The sequence below is a fragment of the Felis catus genome, chromosome B3 (genome assembly GCF_018350175.1).
Source record: "Felis catus isolate Fca126 chromosome B3, F.catus_Fca126_mat1.0, whole genome shotgun sequence".
Lineage (NCBI taxonomy): Eukaryota > Metazoa > Chordata > Mammalia > Carnivora > Felidae > Felis > Felis catus.
Window position 1 is genome coordinate 21,849,698 of NC_058373.1, and position 15,303 is coordinate 21,865,000.

The following is a 15,303-nucleotide window of genomic DNA, read 5'->3' on the forward strand; positions in this document are numbered from 1 at the left end:
GCCTCCTGCTCTGGGGGGCCAGGGCCAAGGAGGTGTGTGTTTGGCTCTGCAGGGTCAAGGCTCTGTCCCTCTAGCACATACCAACCAAAGATGGAGGGGGTGACTCGGAGGGGTCTTGGCTCTCTGCCCTGGCTGCTTCCAACTTTGTCGATCCAGTTAACCATGCCTGCCCCCATTATTGTGCGTGACAAGTTCCTCTTCCTCTCCAGGCCTGCTTTCGGTGCATGAGAAGGGGACGCCCTTCCCTGAACTGGGTCATTTGCTGCCACCTGAGTTTGTTATAGGAAGGAAGGCCTGTCTCTCTGGAGACACTGTGGAGGAACAGTGTCCAAAGGACTGATTATAAGGGATTCTCTAGGATGTCTCCATAATAACATCATGGAGGCCCACCACCATGTGCCTGACCATGAAGCTGCCCTGTAGGAACCACCCCCCCAGCCCTAACCCGCCTTGCAACTTGTTCTAGAGAGCTTTCTGTAAATAGTTGAGTCTCATATCTGTGAGAGAGGGCCACCAGGCAGGCCTTCACAGACACATGGAGAAATCTGCCACAGTCAGGATGATTTGCTCACTGTCACATCTGGCATCATGGACCACAGGCTGGAGAAGTAGCCAGGATGCTTTATCAGCTAAAATTTTCCCCACTTAAGGAAAACAGTGGAATATGGATTTGAAAGGTTGAAACTAGCATTATTAGGCCTCTTAATAGCTATCAGAAGACTAATTTCATTTCTTTTCTTCAACAAATATTTATCCAGTGACTAATATGGGTCAGGCACTGTTGTAGGCACCAGGAATACAGCAGTGAGCAAAACATATAAAAATTCCTGCCCACGTGGAGCTTACATTCTGTGGGGGTTGGAGGAAGGACATAAAATGAATGAGTGAATAATTCACATGTGCAGCACTCAGATGGCAGTAAATGCACAAAAAATGCACAGGGAGGTACGAGGGTGGGATGTATTGTCATTTTAAATAAATAAATAAATAAATAAATAAATAAATAAATAAATAAATCAGGGAAGGCCTCCTTGAAAGTGACAGTGGAGCAAAGACTGGCAGGTAGTGAAGGGTGAGCCATGTGGTTTGGGGGAGAACATTCCAGGTGTAAGGAGGAATAGCATGTGCAAAGACCCTGAGGCAGGCCCATGCTGCAGGGGCAGAGCAGCTAATAACAGAGGAGGAGGTCACAGAAGTACCAGAATGGGAGTGGTTTTTGTAAGGACTTGACTTCTTCATTTAAAGTCATCCTCCACTGTTTATAGATACTGTCAAATAGCTGGTTTTACTAACTTGTCCTTATTAAATTAACAGGTTGCTTTGGTCTTGAGCAGATTCAACCTATCTTCTTAAACCAACTGGTATACTTCACCTTGTAAAGAACTGATTATATATATGTGTGTATACACGTACACACGCAAATACACAGATATATGTACACACATGTATGTATTAAGATGCTCTCTTGTGTGAATGAATAAAAATGCATTAGCAATGGGCATCATTTTGTACATACATAATTGGGGCCGGTGGAACTCTTTTTTTTTTTTTTTTGCAAGAATCAAACAATAAAAATGAAAATTTCAACTAATCACTTTGCAGAATGGATAGAAGCAGTAACATCACTTGGATTGTTTGGTGAGAGTGGCTTCTGTGTGGTCCCTGGGGTTAAGTGTTAAGTCAGCCCAGTTGAGTAGAGCATATTCATACCGCGGAGCCTGCACATACCAGTTATTTCTGAGGTCCATGCAGGGCATCTCCCTCTGTCTTCTGTACTGGGGGTGGAATGGTGAGAAAGGACTGGTTTTGGGGAATGTTGCTGACTGCATAACTGCTTACAGGTCATTTCACACATTGCTTGGAGCAAAAGTGAGAGTCTTCCAAAGCATTTGTTGTACCCTGGAAGTGCTCCTTGCTGTCTGGAGGGACTTCCTCGGGGTGAGTGGGGGGTGGTCATCATCATTCATGTCCCGCAGGTCTCTCTAGGATCAACTGTCCTGGACCCCACCCTGGGACCCACCCCGTGTCAACAGGCAACACTGTCAGGGACATGCTCTGTGCCCACAAGAATTGGCACTGCAGAGTGGGTGTGGAGAACGGGGGTGGTTGTAGATGGAAAGGATGACACTGTGCAGCCCATCTCTGCCCTGAAGAGCCACATCAGAATGGGGGGAGTGCAAGTAGAAAAGAGTTTATAGTCGGGACCGAATGGGGAGGTGGTGCCCAGGGGTCTCCAGAGAGCCACCACTTTAAGGCTTTTTGGAAGGGGGTGCCTTCTCCCTGGTGCCAGGAATGCCAGCCACCTCTGGGCCTTTCCATGGTGTGTCTGCCTTCAGGAAACAGCAGAACCAGACTAGCCAGAGCAGAGGCCGCCTCAGCAGGCCCTGGGCGATGCCACAGCAGTTGAGGTCCGACAAGGCAGGGCTCGCTTAGCCATGGAAACACATTTTCTTATTTATTAGAAGCATTGAAAGAAAGGAAAAGAAAAAACACTGGAGGAGCTTATTTTGTAAAGTCCACACCATGATGAGGAAAAAGGAATCATGTCATAAAGAAAGAAATCCCAAACGTGCAGCAGATGCCTTCAGCTTTTACTCCAGGTCTCGTAAGTAAACACGGAAGACTCACATAGAATGGAACTTAATGCATACATGGGTTTGGCAAAGCCTGTTTTTCTCTCGAACAAATTTCCCACCACTGATAAGTACAGCCCTTTTAATTTTCTTAACTAATGTGAAATATATTTTGATAGGTTAAGTTTATTTTTGCAAAGTAGAGTGGTTTGCAAAACAAGCTTGTGGATGCTAAGGGAGGGGTGAGAACCAAGTGCACTGGGGGTGGGGGTGTGAGTAGAGAAACCTTTTATCTGGAGTCACCAAATTCCTGATGGTAAGCTACTAGAATTGATAAATCATTTTGGAAAATATTAAATTTGTAAAGTAACATCCAAACTTTTCAGAGCTCCACTCCAGCCACTGGGTGGTGACAGGTAAGAAAAAGTTCACAGTAACTTAGTGAATATAAAGTATTCATTTAAGAGGAAAGGTGCAGTACCAAAATCCATGGACAGAAAAAAAAATCAAGCTTCCAATAAAGAAAGAAAACACATTTACATATTCCCACTTTCAGAGAGGACATGAACAAATAGCAAAAAGCACTTAAACTCAAGAGCCCGCAGTACAGAGCCCCTTCCCACCTATGGTAACCCTTCTAAGGGGACAACCCTGTGACAATATAAGGGCGCAAAATATTGCTCTGTGGCATATTCTGGAAATAATATAAAAATAATTTCTATGGTACAGTTTGAACTTGGCTTGTAAAATTTCAATGTAACATAGCATAAAATCTACAAACAGAATACACGTAAAAACACCTTCCTTTAACAATATATTATTTGAAAAAAAATCATATACCTGGGTCTCGTGTGTGCGGGAAATGTGAAGTAAATTACTGAATTAACCTCCACTGGGGTTTAGAAGTATCTAGGATCCTTCCGGAAATTTGTTGTCACTTAGAGACATCTGACCTTCCCGGAAAGGGAATTCTGGCTATATCAGACAAGGCCACTCACAGGCAGGGTCTGCCATGGACCCCGAGCCCAGGGTGTGTACCCCAGTGAGGTTCTCAGGTTTTCTAGAATTGGGACTCTCTTCCTTTTCTCCAGTGCCTATGATCCATTTAACCTTTCCCTGATCCACAAGAGGTCCCCAAGTCACAGAAGGATTTGAGAGGACCTCTTGGCCCACATGTAAACAATACAGCAGTTTCTGATAGTTACTGTTCAGCCTGATAAACTAATTTGGTTTGAGAGAACTTTGGCTACGGACCTGATCTAGAGAGCTCTTTTGAACAACATGGAGTGTTCCTGGTACACTGGACTAGTACATTTGATGTAACAGTAGGTTCTCTCACGATTTCAATACTGTTTAGAGGAAGGGATCCAGATCCCTCACAAAAGGAAACAGCTATTTGTAAACCATGTGGACAAGCACTCACAGATGCACTGGCAGGCCCAGCCACCTCATGACCACGCTAAGTTGGGGACCTTCCACATGGCTGGAGAAGCCACCCAGAGCTAGATCTCAGGCTCTTATTCATGGCACATCTGTCAGATGGGGTGGGGAAGAGGAGACTTCGAAATTCAAGGAGATAGAATAAGTCACCATTTTTAAATAATACCTATGGATTGCACTGCCTAGTTTTGAAGGTTTTCCTCTGGTATTGCAATGGACTGTGTTTATTTTCCTCAGTTTGCCTTTTTTTTTTTTTTTAACCATGGCATGAGAAAGATAAAATATTTGCATAGCCAGTTTTGGAAATTTCTGGTTGGCTGCTTTAACATTAAAAAATTAAAACACGAATATAATTTTACTTTATGCCTTCTTGACTTGTGCACATGAGTTTGGTTTCTAAATGCACAATTAAGCATTTTCAAGGCTGGCTCTCAACCTTCTAAAGTGAGGGGTTAGTGCCATGGCCAGTGTCTATATGTGATGCAATACTTCCTGTGACCTCAACTTTGGGTGGCAAAGCAGTTGCCTAGCATGGCACAAAGAATCAGTCCAAAAAGCTGCCACAAATCCTCGTGATGAGAGATATTTAAAAAATTACTTTTTTTTTTCTGAGTAACAAAAGAAACCCCAGTAATATGAGGGACATGGATGTTAGTAATTACCACACATTGAAAGTATTGTTCGGCATGAAAAGTAAAACTTCCAAAAAATTTCTTAAAGATTCTATTTAATAAATAATTTTAAGGAACCACTTATGCAAAACTTGGATAAATTACTGAAAACCCCACGTGCTGTGGAATAATTAAAAACAAAAAGGAATTACAGGAGATACTCAAATTAGTTTACTATAATTCTTCAAACAAGTAAAAAAAATCCCCTCCTTTTTTAAATTTTATTATTATTATTATTATTATTATTATTATTTTTTGCTGCTCTTTATGTCAGAGGGAAAAGCATCCTTTCTGGAGAAGGAGAAGCTGGCTCCAATGAAGAGATGGTCTACCTCCTGCATTTTCTGAGGAAACACCCACAGCAAAGCTGGGCGCTATCTCCTCTCTTTCTTAGGGTTATTAGAAGCTATTCTAAGGCTCTCGAAGGTTTTAAAGTATTCTTTTGCTAGTGAGGATTTTACCCATCTTATCTGGATTTCTTGGAAACAAGATCTCTCTTTAGTGAGGCAGATTTAACTCCTCAGTGTCCTTGGCCAAGAATGGTATTCTCCAGAGGTAATCTTGGAAGGAAGAGGCTGCATATTGCTGCTCAAAACAGGGTAGCTAAGGACACATATTTTATTTTTTTCCTCAAGAAATGTAGGAGGCACCAAAAAAGGGACCATTCAGGGATGGGGCTGCCCCTCACTGTGTCATGGAGCCACAGGCAGGGTGACCCCTACCCTGCAGAGGGGACCCCAATGGGAGTGGCGCCCCTTTACCTGGCTGAACCCAGACAGATGCAGGTGGAGGTGGGGATGGGCTTCCTTCCCGACTTCCCTCAGCCCCTTCCCTTTGGAAAGAGGCACAGGCCAGGTTTCAAAGCAGCCTCGTTGCGGGGGGAGGGGGGGGGCTTTACATAGTGACCAAAGGGTCAATCCCTTGCCTCTCTCCTGGGGCACCAACGATCACTTCCTAGGGGTGCTCTGGAGATAGTTCGCTGTGGAAGTGTCTTCAAAGAAGAAATGTGAGCAGACTGTCATCTTTGCTCACACATGGGCAATTCCAAATAGTGGTTTCAGAACCCTTGCGTTTTGGATCCAAGGTGTCTTTGGAAAGCTCCTGTCACCTCAGCTGCCCGGCACCGGGGGCCATCACTACCCCTCACCCCGCCCTGCGAGGTAGGTTGTTCGGTGCCCATCCCAGGACGCCTGCGGCTTTGATGGCAGTGTGAATGTTGCTCGGGCCAGGGGTGGGAAGGGGGGTGAGTGGGAGGAGCTTTTGCTTATGAGATGGAGGTGCGTATTCCTAAAGGGCCACCGTGACCACCAGAGCTTATCAGCGGGGCGGCACAGTGTCTCCTGTCCTCCGAGGACTCGGGAGGGGAAGCAGGTGTGAGCCCGCAGCACAGTCGCCACCCCAGTCCCGGGCTGCGGGTTTGCTTCTTGACCCTGGGTGGTACCGACCGCACACGTGTGACCGCTACATGGAGGAGGTCAGTCGCTGGGGTGGGGGGCGGGGGTGGGAGAAGAAAAAAGCAAAAAAAAAAAAAAATGTAAAACACTCCCTTCTAAAAACAAAGGGCTGCAAATTTCTTTATTTCTCTTATTGAGGAACAAAAATACTCTTGCAATGGCTATTGAGTTTCCACAGGTACGAGGCAGATGCTAGCTAGCACACCCACTTCCAACAGTATGACTTGTTTCCTATCCGTCTACTACCTGAGTGGCGTCAGTGTAGGTTCAGGCACCATTAGGAACGTTTGACCAAACACGTACACAGCACTGACAGAGGAGTCGCCGGCCTTCCGGTTGACCAGGGCATGTAAAAAAGACACCGACAGAATGGAAAAGAAATCCTTTATGGTAAAAGCTGGCGGAGCGCGCGCCGCACTCAGGGCCGGGCCCCGCGCGCCTCGCGCCGCCGCCGCAGCTCCTCGCGGTAGCAGTAGGAGCAGTAGTGCTCGGTCTCGGCGCGCCCGTAGAACGCGCAGTTCTCGCGCTGGCAGCGCCGCTGAGCCAGCCCCGGGCCGCCGCGGCCGCACTCACCGTTCGAGCGGGCGGCCGGCGCGTCGGCGTCGGCGAACTCCAGGCCGTCGCGCGCGGCGCCGAAGCCGTTGGTGTAGGTCTGCGACTTGTGCTCGGCGGTGCCGGCCGCCCCCGCCACGCCGGGCAGGGCGCCGGGCACGGCGCGCGCCAGCGACTCGACCGTGTTGACGGTGCGCAGGGCGGCGGCGCGCGCCGGGCTGTAACTCTGCGACGACAGCGAGCGGTTCTGCTGCGGGTACGTGGCGCACGGCCGCAGCGCGCCCACGGTCGGCGCGCACGCCTCGTCCCGCGCGCCCGCCGACTGCACGTGGATGACGCTCTGGCGCGCCGGCGCCGGCGGGCTGCGGCCAGGGAGCGGTCCGCTGGCGCCAGCGCGTCGCGCGCCGCCGCCGCCGCCGCCGCCGCCCGGGCCTGGGGAGGCCGCGCCGCCCGCCGCCGCCCGCGCCGCCCGCGTGCCCGCCGCCGGCCCGGGACTTGGGCGCTCCTTGAGCTTGAGCACCAGCTGCGTGGGCGGCCCGGCCGGCGGGCCTGGCGAGGCGCGCTCGGAGCCCGGCGCGCCCTCGGTCTCAGGCCTGCGCGGCGGCCGTTTCGCCGTGGAGGCGGCGGCGGCGGCGGCGGCGGCGTCGCGGCGCCGCTGCTCCTGCTCTGCACTGAAGCGCTCCTGCGCGCTGGTCAGGTAGTAGCCTATCATTTCTTCGTGGAACTGGTGCCGGTGGCTGGTGAGCAGCAGGCCGGCGAAGATGAACTTGCGCTCGCCCTGCATGGCGGCGCGCAGGATGTTGAGGCTCAGCTTCACGTCCGTGCTGTACTTCCAGGCGTCGCCCCGCTGCCCGCCGCCCTTCTCGGCCGGCGACGCCCCGGCCGCCTTGTCCGTGGGCGACGGCGTGGTTTTTTCCGACGGAGACGTGCTCGCCGACGCACCCGATTCCTCCTTGCTGCCCTTGCGTGACTTGGTCTTCTTCTCCTTGCTGCGCTCGGGGGCGTCGCCGTTCTTGCCGTTGGCGGAGTTAGCGCGGCCCATCTTGCCGTGCACGAGACCTCCCAGGCCACCCATGTTTTTCTTCAGCTTGATGCCCAGCGTCTTGCTGAAGCTGCCCAGCTTGGTGGCCACGGAGTCCGCGCGGGTCTTGTCCTTTTCCTTGCGTTGCTTCTCTTTCTCTTTGTCTTTGCCATTCTTGCCATTATTGCTGTTGGAATTGCTGCACACCGAGTCGCGGTCCGAGTCCAGGGAGTCGGCCAGGGACTGCACGTCCTCCCCCACAGAGGCTGTTGGGGATTCCGGCTGTGCCAGAGGGGCCTGTGGGGGGGGGGGGGGGAGAGGAAGGTTGAGAAAGGAAGAAGGTTAGAGATGAGCCATCTCACGTGGGTTCGACAAAGGTAGACCATCCCAGCCCACAGGCTGCTGTGTTGGGATCTCACTGTCCCATCCAGGATGCCTTTTTGGTGAGCTCAGGTTGCTGGTAGCCTGGAACTCCGAGGCAGGGATTTTGGGCAAGGTGCAGATGCCCACAGCCCCGGGGCCTCTGCACATTTTAGAATCATCATGCCCAGACTCTGCCTTTCTAGCCCTGAGGAAGCTGGTCTACGACCAGACCCAGGTCCTGGCCGGCCTCTGTAGACTTAGAGGCCTTCTGGTAAGGATGACACTTCACCTGCGCCTGTAGGTGTCTCTCCTACAAAGGTGTCTTACCTGTTTACTACAGGCAGGGGACAGACACTTTGTCCTTACCTTAGAACAAATACCCCCTTAGCAGTTCGGGTCATGACCAATCTCTTTACTCTAGGGGTTCCTTTCTCGGATTGGCAATGTGGTGTGCTAAACTGAGGATTCTGAAACGGGACCTGGGCTTAGCAGGAAAAACGTTACCGTTCCCAGAAAAGGTCTCGGGTGTGAGGAGGGGGCATCTCTGTGAACACCTTGGATAAGGCTCACTGTCAGGAAGGCAAGGCAGGTATGGACACCTGGTCCAGGACTATGGGGTAGGTGGGGAGCCTGAGAAAGGAGATGAATGCATGCAGAGGACCTTGTGGGAGATTCCTCCTTGTGTGAGGAGAGAGAATTCTGACAGCATCATTGGGTGAAGACCAGGGATCTCACACTAGCAGCTGAGTGGCAGGAACTGGTGCCCACCTCTGAATGGGCTTTTCCTGTCCTTCAGGAGAGGAGCCTTGGAGAAGGCCCCATTGTTCCCTCATTTCAGTTTTGTCCCCTCCCTTCCCAAGCAGGTCCAAGACACCTCCTGCAATCAGATCACCCAGAAGAATCAGGAACCAGCCCTCCCCACTTTATATTCTGAAATTCCTTCCTGTTCCCACTCTTTCCTGGGTCTGGAAGGAGCTAGAGGTCTCAACAGGATTTGTCAGTGACACAAAAGGGCAGAAGCTCAGGGGTTTGGCCCAGGAAAGGGAGGTGTGCTTGGTGCTGGGAGTGCCCACTGTTTGGCACCCAGTGAGCAAGGAACAGTGGCTCAAATGCCCCGAGGCTGGAAGTGTTCTTGCCAGGCCCTGCATCTGACACGGGGGCCACCATGGCTTGGCAGGGAGCCCTGCTCATTGCCTTGCAGAGCTGTGTCCTAGCCCAAGAGCCTCCTGATTTCTAGACCTACAGCTGCTGCCTTCACACCATATGTGTGTGCTGGGAAAGAACACCCGCAGCAACATTGGTAGAATCCAGGCAGTTGACAGGTCATTGTAGAGGTTAAGAGTCAGGACTCTGGAGCCAGACTGCCACCAGCTGTCCCTTGTGTCCTCAGTAAAATGCGATATCAGTACCTGCCTCCAGAAGCCCTATGAAGATGGCATACAGGTAAAGGCTGATGTATGAAAACATCCTGAACAGTGCCTGGCCTGTGCTGGCTACTGACTCTGTCTCAGGCACCACCTTAATTCTTTCCTCATGTCACTCCTTTAATACTGTAGTTTATGAGCTCCACTTCATAGCCAAGTATACTGATGTCTGAGGAGGACCAATTTGTAAGCTCTCTCTCTTTTTTACAAATCCCTTTCTTTGAGGGCTCACTACTGAGGTAACAAAAACATCGATCAGAGTGAATCCTGCTTAGCATGTGGAAGGGGGGAGAGAGCAGACCCTCCCTGGGGGGTCTTCTTGTCCCACCGCCTCCTGGAGAACAGAAGGAGGGGGCGCTGAGGAATTGCGCGCTCCCGGTTCCCTGGCCTTTCCAAGGACCCACACACAGTTTATAATTAATTTCGCTCTGCCGCAGCACATCGTGTTCCGATGTCGGCAGAGATAGTTTTGTGTTGCGACTTGCCTACAGTTTGTTTTCTGAGTGGGTGTGTTTATTCCTTTGCTTCTGGAGAAAATAAAAGGACAAAAAAAAAAAAAAAAACCACTCGAAACCACAACTCGCATACAAAACCAAACATCCCCTAACCGAGGTGCGCGCCTACGTATAGGCACGCAAGCACGCGTGCACACACGCATCAGGTAAACCCGAAACACTTCTCGCCGGGGCGGGGCGGGGCTGGCCGGGCGCAGCCGGGGGTCGGAGGCCGGGAGGGAGTAGGTGAGCCCTGCCCCCTCCAGGTTTGTAGGGTGGGCCCTCCCGCCCGCGCCGGCGGCCAGTAAGAGGCCAGGACCCAGACAGCTGGTGAGGTCCGGGCGCACGCCAGGCTCACCCGGGTCTCCGAGGGGATCCGGATCCACGTCACGTTCATGTAGCTGTGCAGAAGGTTCAGCTTGGCTTCTAGCGACAGGATCAGGCTGGCGAAAGAAGAACACGGAGTGAAACGCGTCCCAGCCGGCCCGCGCTCGCCCGCACGCACCCCGCCCGCAGGCACGCCAGCTGTCCCAGGAGGAGCAAGGGCGGCCCGGCCCACGCCGGGAAACCGGCGACAGCCGGCCCTTTAGGGCGTTGGGGGAGGGGCACGGGGTAGGGGCTCACTGGGCCAGACGGGCGTTATCGTTGTCGTCTTTGCCCCACTCCCAGTCCTTCCCGGGGTCCACTGCAAAGTGCAGAGGCAGCAGCTTGTGCTCCGAATCCGTCAGAGGGATCACGGCTGGAACAGAAGAGAGAGACGCGGTGCCAGGTGGCCCCCGGGCGGGCCGAGAGGCTCCAGGCCCCAGCAACCCCCAGGAAGCCAGGAAAGGGAGTTCCAAGACCAGGTGTCTCCTTAATTAAGGAAACCGAATGGAGACTCACAGTGCCATCTGTGCCAGCAGGAGCGTTAAGACCACAGGTGTCAAAATCACTAGTGATAGTTTAAAATACTTCGTGTTTATTGTGGACCTTGAAGAGCAGTTGGAGACCTCACCTGGACTCTGCTGACGATTGGGGTCTGTCAGAAGGCAGGTACCCCGGTTGGGCAGCAGACAATAAAACCTATTACTGCTTCTGTTATTTCTGAGGAGGGACCCAAGCAAATTAGACAAGTAAGGTTGTTGGTTACCTCTCAGTGTGCAAATTAGACAAGTAAGGTCTGCTTGCCAATCTGTTCATTTGTGAACTCATTCAATTAAATCTGTCAGTTCAAGGAATGGATGGGGGGCGGGGAACCCAAGGATTTCGTGGCTCCTGGCCAGGGGGAGCTCACAGGTAACGATCTTATGTCAGGTGTTGGTGAGTACCCTGAAGAGTAAACAGCAGACTGAGGGGAGCTAAGGCAAGCCTTTCTAGGGCAAGCCTTTCTGAGGAAATAAGGTAGGTGTAGGCGTGTAGGCAGAAACTGCAGCGAGGAGGGACTCGCCCTCACCCAGGGATCCATTCATCACAAACACTCCCGAGTGAAACGCCCAGCTGGGGGAAGTCTTGGCCCATCTCAGGCTGGGGCGGAGTGGGGGTGTTCACAGGTTTGCCTGGATCTGCTAGAAGCTTCTGAGCTGCTGTGGGACCCAGTGCCCAGTGAGAACAGCTTGCTCCTCCCCTGGGTTTACCCTACCTCTGCCTCCTTGCTGCTCTGCCCCCGCCCCCATACTGGTCATAAGCCTGGTGTCATTTCCCATGATTCATGGCAAGGGTGCCACGGCAAGAACAAAAAGACAAATAAGTAAATAAAATCTATGACTGAATACCATTAATAGTTGACTTTCTAATAAAAAATTGCAAACATTGACTCACTGCTGCCCTCCAGTGTTGCTAAAGAGAAAACGTGAGCACAAATGATCCTCCACCCCCAGATAAAGCAAACACAGCTTTGCTGGGGGAGCGGGATGGAGGGGTGACAGCGTTCTGTTTAAAGTGGCTAGAGACTGGAAGTATTGTGTTCTGGTTTGGTTGGTGAAGGACAGCTTGGTGTGCCCCAGCTACACGCCACCGGGTTCTGCCTTGACATGGCCGTGACACAAAGGGTGCTCCTCCCAGGGCTCAGCTGCAGGGCAGTCACACTCAGGGAGGGCTGCAGTGCCCGTCCCACGGTTCCATGACTCAACACAAAAGCAGAGATGGAGTTGGCCTAGTTTCCCACCCACTGGGCTGGGGTGGGGGTGGTAGTGGATCCCTCTGTAGACACTCGCTAGGTTACTGCACCTCCCTAGAGTGCTTGTAAAGGCACTGATTCCAGGCCCCCATGCAGATGGCCAAACCAGTGTTCAGTAAAAAGACCCAAGGACTATATTTTAAGTAAGCATCCTCTGTGGTTCTTAAAATCATACAAATATGGAAAATATTGTTCCAGAACAATAATCTGTTTGAAGTAGTTACTGTGGGTAGGACTTGGGCAATTTGGGACTGGCTGTCCACTCCTTTCTCAGGGGAGAAGTGAAGTTGGCAGATGTCTGCCCAGCCATGGCTACAATTCCCAGCCCCCAGCACTTAGGAGGGAATAGGTGCTGAGTTGCACCCACGGCATGAGAGCAGAAACACTATGGGAAGTGCTGGGCAATGTGGTTAGGTGTGGGTGGCGTTCTCTCCACACCCCCACACCCTCATCCTCCTGTATGCTGAAACTTGATGGTGCTACAAGATGGCTGGGTGAGCTCCTGACTCCCCACTTGCCAATCAGGAACACCTATTTTAGACTTTATTTGCAGGAGAACCACATTTCTCTCCCTATGATTTTGGTTTATGTCAGATAAAACAGCTAAAGATCCACATGCCCCTCAGCCTCTACTCCCTATCACTTCCCTACCAGGGCTCCTGGAAATTTGTACCCTTAATGGCTGGACTGGAACTGACTCCATGCGCTGCCCCCTGCTGGGCAGACGGTTGGACTCACCTGAAGGTGCTAGAGCCTGATCACCTAGCAGGGTCTTGGCAGCCTCTCAGCATGAATCTTAGTGGGGTGAGGTACTTGGAAAGGTACTAAGGACATGCCTGCTTGCAAGAAAAGGCACCTTCTTTGCCAGGGCTAACAAAAGGCATATTCTCTGCAGAGGGTATAGCTTTGGCCTGTGTGTGAGGGCCAGGGCTGCAGGGACCGAGAGCCCAACCCATAGCTGCACAAGCCAGGAGGACCTTGAGAACAGGCCCTCCCCACAAGCATTAGCTGCTTTAGATGCATCTGCCTCCCACTTTATACATTCACTTTTCCCAATTGGAAATGGGGCCTCACCCAGGGAGATAGATATGTAGTGATGTGGCAGCTTGCCCTCTGGTGGCAATGTCAGGAACAGCAAATGCTTTTCAAAATAAGCCCACAAACTTTTTTTTTTTTTTCTTTGAAAAGCATGTCCTATCTTTTAACCTGGAAACACACAGCATCTCAAAACAGCCTTGACATATTTTTAGTACTTATTTTCCAAAATGAATTCATACTTCTGGTTTCTGTTTCTAGGACAGCATGGTACTATCATTACAACAACAATAACAAGCCAGACAAACTGCAGATTCACAACTTTCCTTTAATCCATCAGAGAGCAGAAGTCACAGGGAAACCAGCTAACTCCAAACCTAAGGACAGATGGGTACATACAAAGAGAAACAGACATGACTTTCATTGAGGCAGACTCAGCTGGACTACAGTAAGAAGAATTCAGCTAAAATAATTAACAAATTGGTAAAGGAAGAATGTAGCCTAGTGAAAGAATATTTAGAAGCCTGGGGGCTACAGATTATAAGGGAAATTAAAATGTACTTGTAAACCCCTCTCCATAGGACCCAACCTGGTGCTCACAAAAACACTGGCAAGAATTCTGAGAAAGCGTCCTTCGTAGACCTTTCTCTCCTGTCTATATTACAGAACAAAAGCTTAAATTGTGAGGGCAGAACACTGTTGGCCTTAGGGACTGGGGTCTTTCCTTAGTAAAGCTTGGGGTGGGAGGAGGAAATAAGAAAAAAAAACCCTCTTGTTCCCTAGGGGAGGGGCAGGAACATGTACTGAGCCCAGAAGTACATCTGGGGGAGGTTATCCCCCTTCTAAGATCCAGGGACACAGTGCCTGCCTAAGGCAGAAGCTTAATTAGAATAAAAAAAAATCACACTTCCTGGTCCCACTTTCACAACCAGACTAACAAGCTGTAAGTAATAGTAGTTTAATGCTAGAAGAGGGACAAGAGTTGAGAAGAGAAAGGGTATAGCAGACAGTGAGAAAAGTCTTCTGGCAAAACAAAAGATATCACTAGTAAAATTTGAAGGCTGAGTACATTAAGGGTAACCAGAGCAGCAATGAAACCAAAACCTACCTCAAGTCCTGACTAGACTGATCCAAACCCCATACTAAAGACCTAGCAAAAGGAAAGGCATACTTAGTTCCAAGAATCAAAATGATATACCTCAGTCTTTATTATCCTACTCAATATGTCTGACTTTCACCAAACTGCTAGTGTAAGAAAAGATAAGAACTCCCCCCCCCCCGCCAACATTTAATAAGATCAAGCATTTCATAGAATAAGACTCAGATATGACACAGGTGTTGAAACTGTGACATGGAATTTAGAATAATTGATTAATAAGCTGAATACTCTAATAAAAAAGGTGGATATAATTAGAGTTTAATTTCTTTCCAGCAGAGAGAAGAAATGGATAAGAAAGTATCAAATGGAAATGCTGGAAATGACAAAAACACAGTAAGAGAGATGAAGAAAGACTTTGAGGGGCTGATCACTACACTTTACAAAACTGAGAAAAGAATTTGTGAACATCAAGATAGGTCAATAGAAATTACCCAAATTGAAACACAGAGAAAAAAAGAGTTGGGTAGGGGGAGATGCAGAACAGAATATCCAAGAGCTGGGGGGCAATACCAAACACCATAAGATCTGTAAAAGTGAAATCTCAGAAGGAAAAGAGAGTATAAGACAAGGGATATTTAAAGAAATAATGGCTGACAAACGTTTCTACTTTGAATGGCAAATACTACCACAGATCCAAAAAACTAAAAACAAAAACAAAAACAAAAAGAGCAGGAAACTAGCACCACTAACATCAAAAATATCCCTATACTTAGCATATTTAAACTGCTGAAAACCAAAGACAAAATCTTAAAGGCAGCAACAGAAAAAAGACATGTTACATACAGAGAAACAAAGATAAGAAATACAGCAGACTTTTCATGCTGAAACAGGTAAGTCAGAAGACAATGGAGTGACATATTTAAAATGCTGAAAAAAACAAACTACTAATCCATAATTCTATGCCCAGAAAAAATATCTCTGAACACGAAGGAGGCATATTTTCTCAAACAAAAAGGGAAAAA

At 49.8% G+C, this 15,303-nt stretch overlaps 1 protein-coding gene across 1 annotated transcript in view; it reads right to left on the minus strand.

Annotated features, from left to right (window-relative positions):
- Nucleotides 1-6,508: 6,508 nt before the first annotated feature.
- OTUD7A (OTU deubiquitinase 7A) overlaps nucleotides 6,509-15,303 on the minus strand; it is a 371,485-nt gene continuing 362,690 nt past the window's right edge. Inside the window, exons 12-14 of the mRNA XM_023255010.2 lie at nucleotides 10,617-10,731; nucleotides 10,351-10,435; nucleotides 6,509-8,008 (exon numbers count right to left, since the gene is read on the minus strand). Of these exons, the coding sequence (XP_023110778.2) occupies nucleotides 6,557-8,008; nucleotides 10,351-10,435; nucleotides 10,617-10,731 (1,652 nt within the window). The 3' untranslated portion in view covers nucleotides 6,509-6,556. The remainder of the gene's footprint in view (nucleotides 8,009-10,350; nucleotides 10,436-10,616; nucleotides 10,732-15,303) is intronic.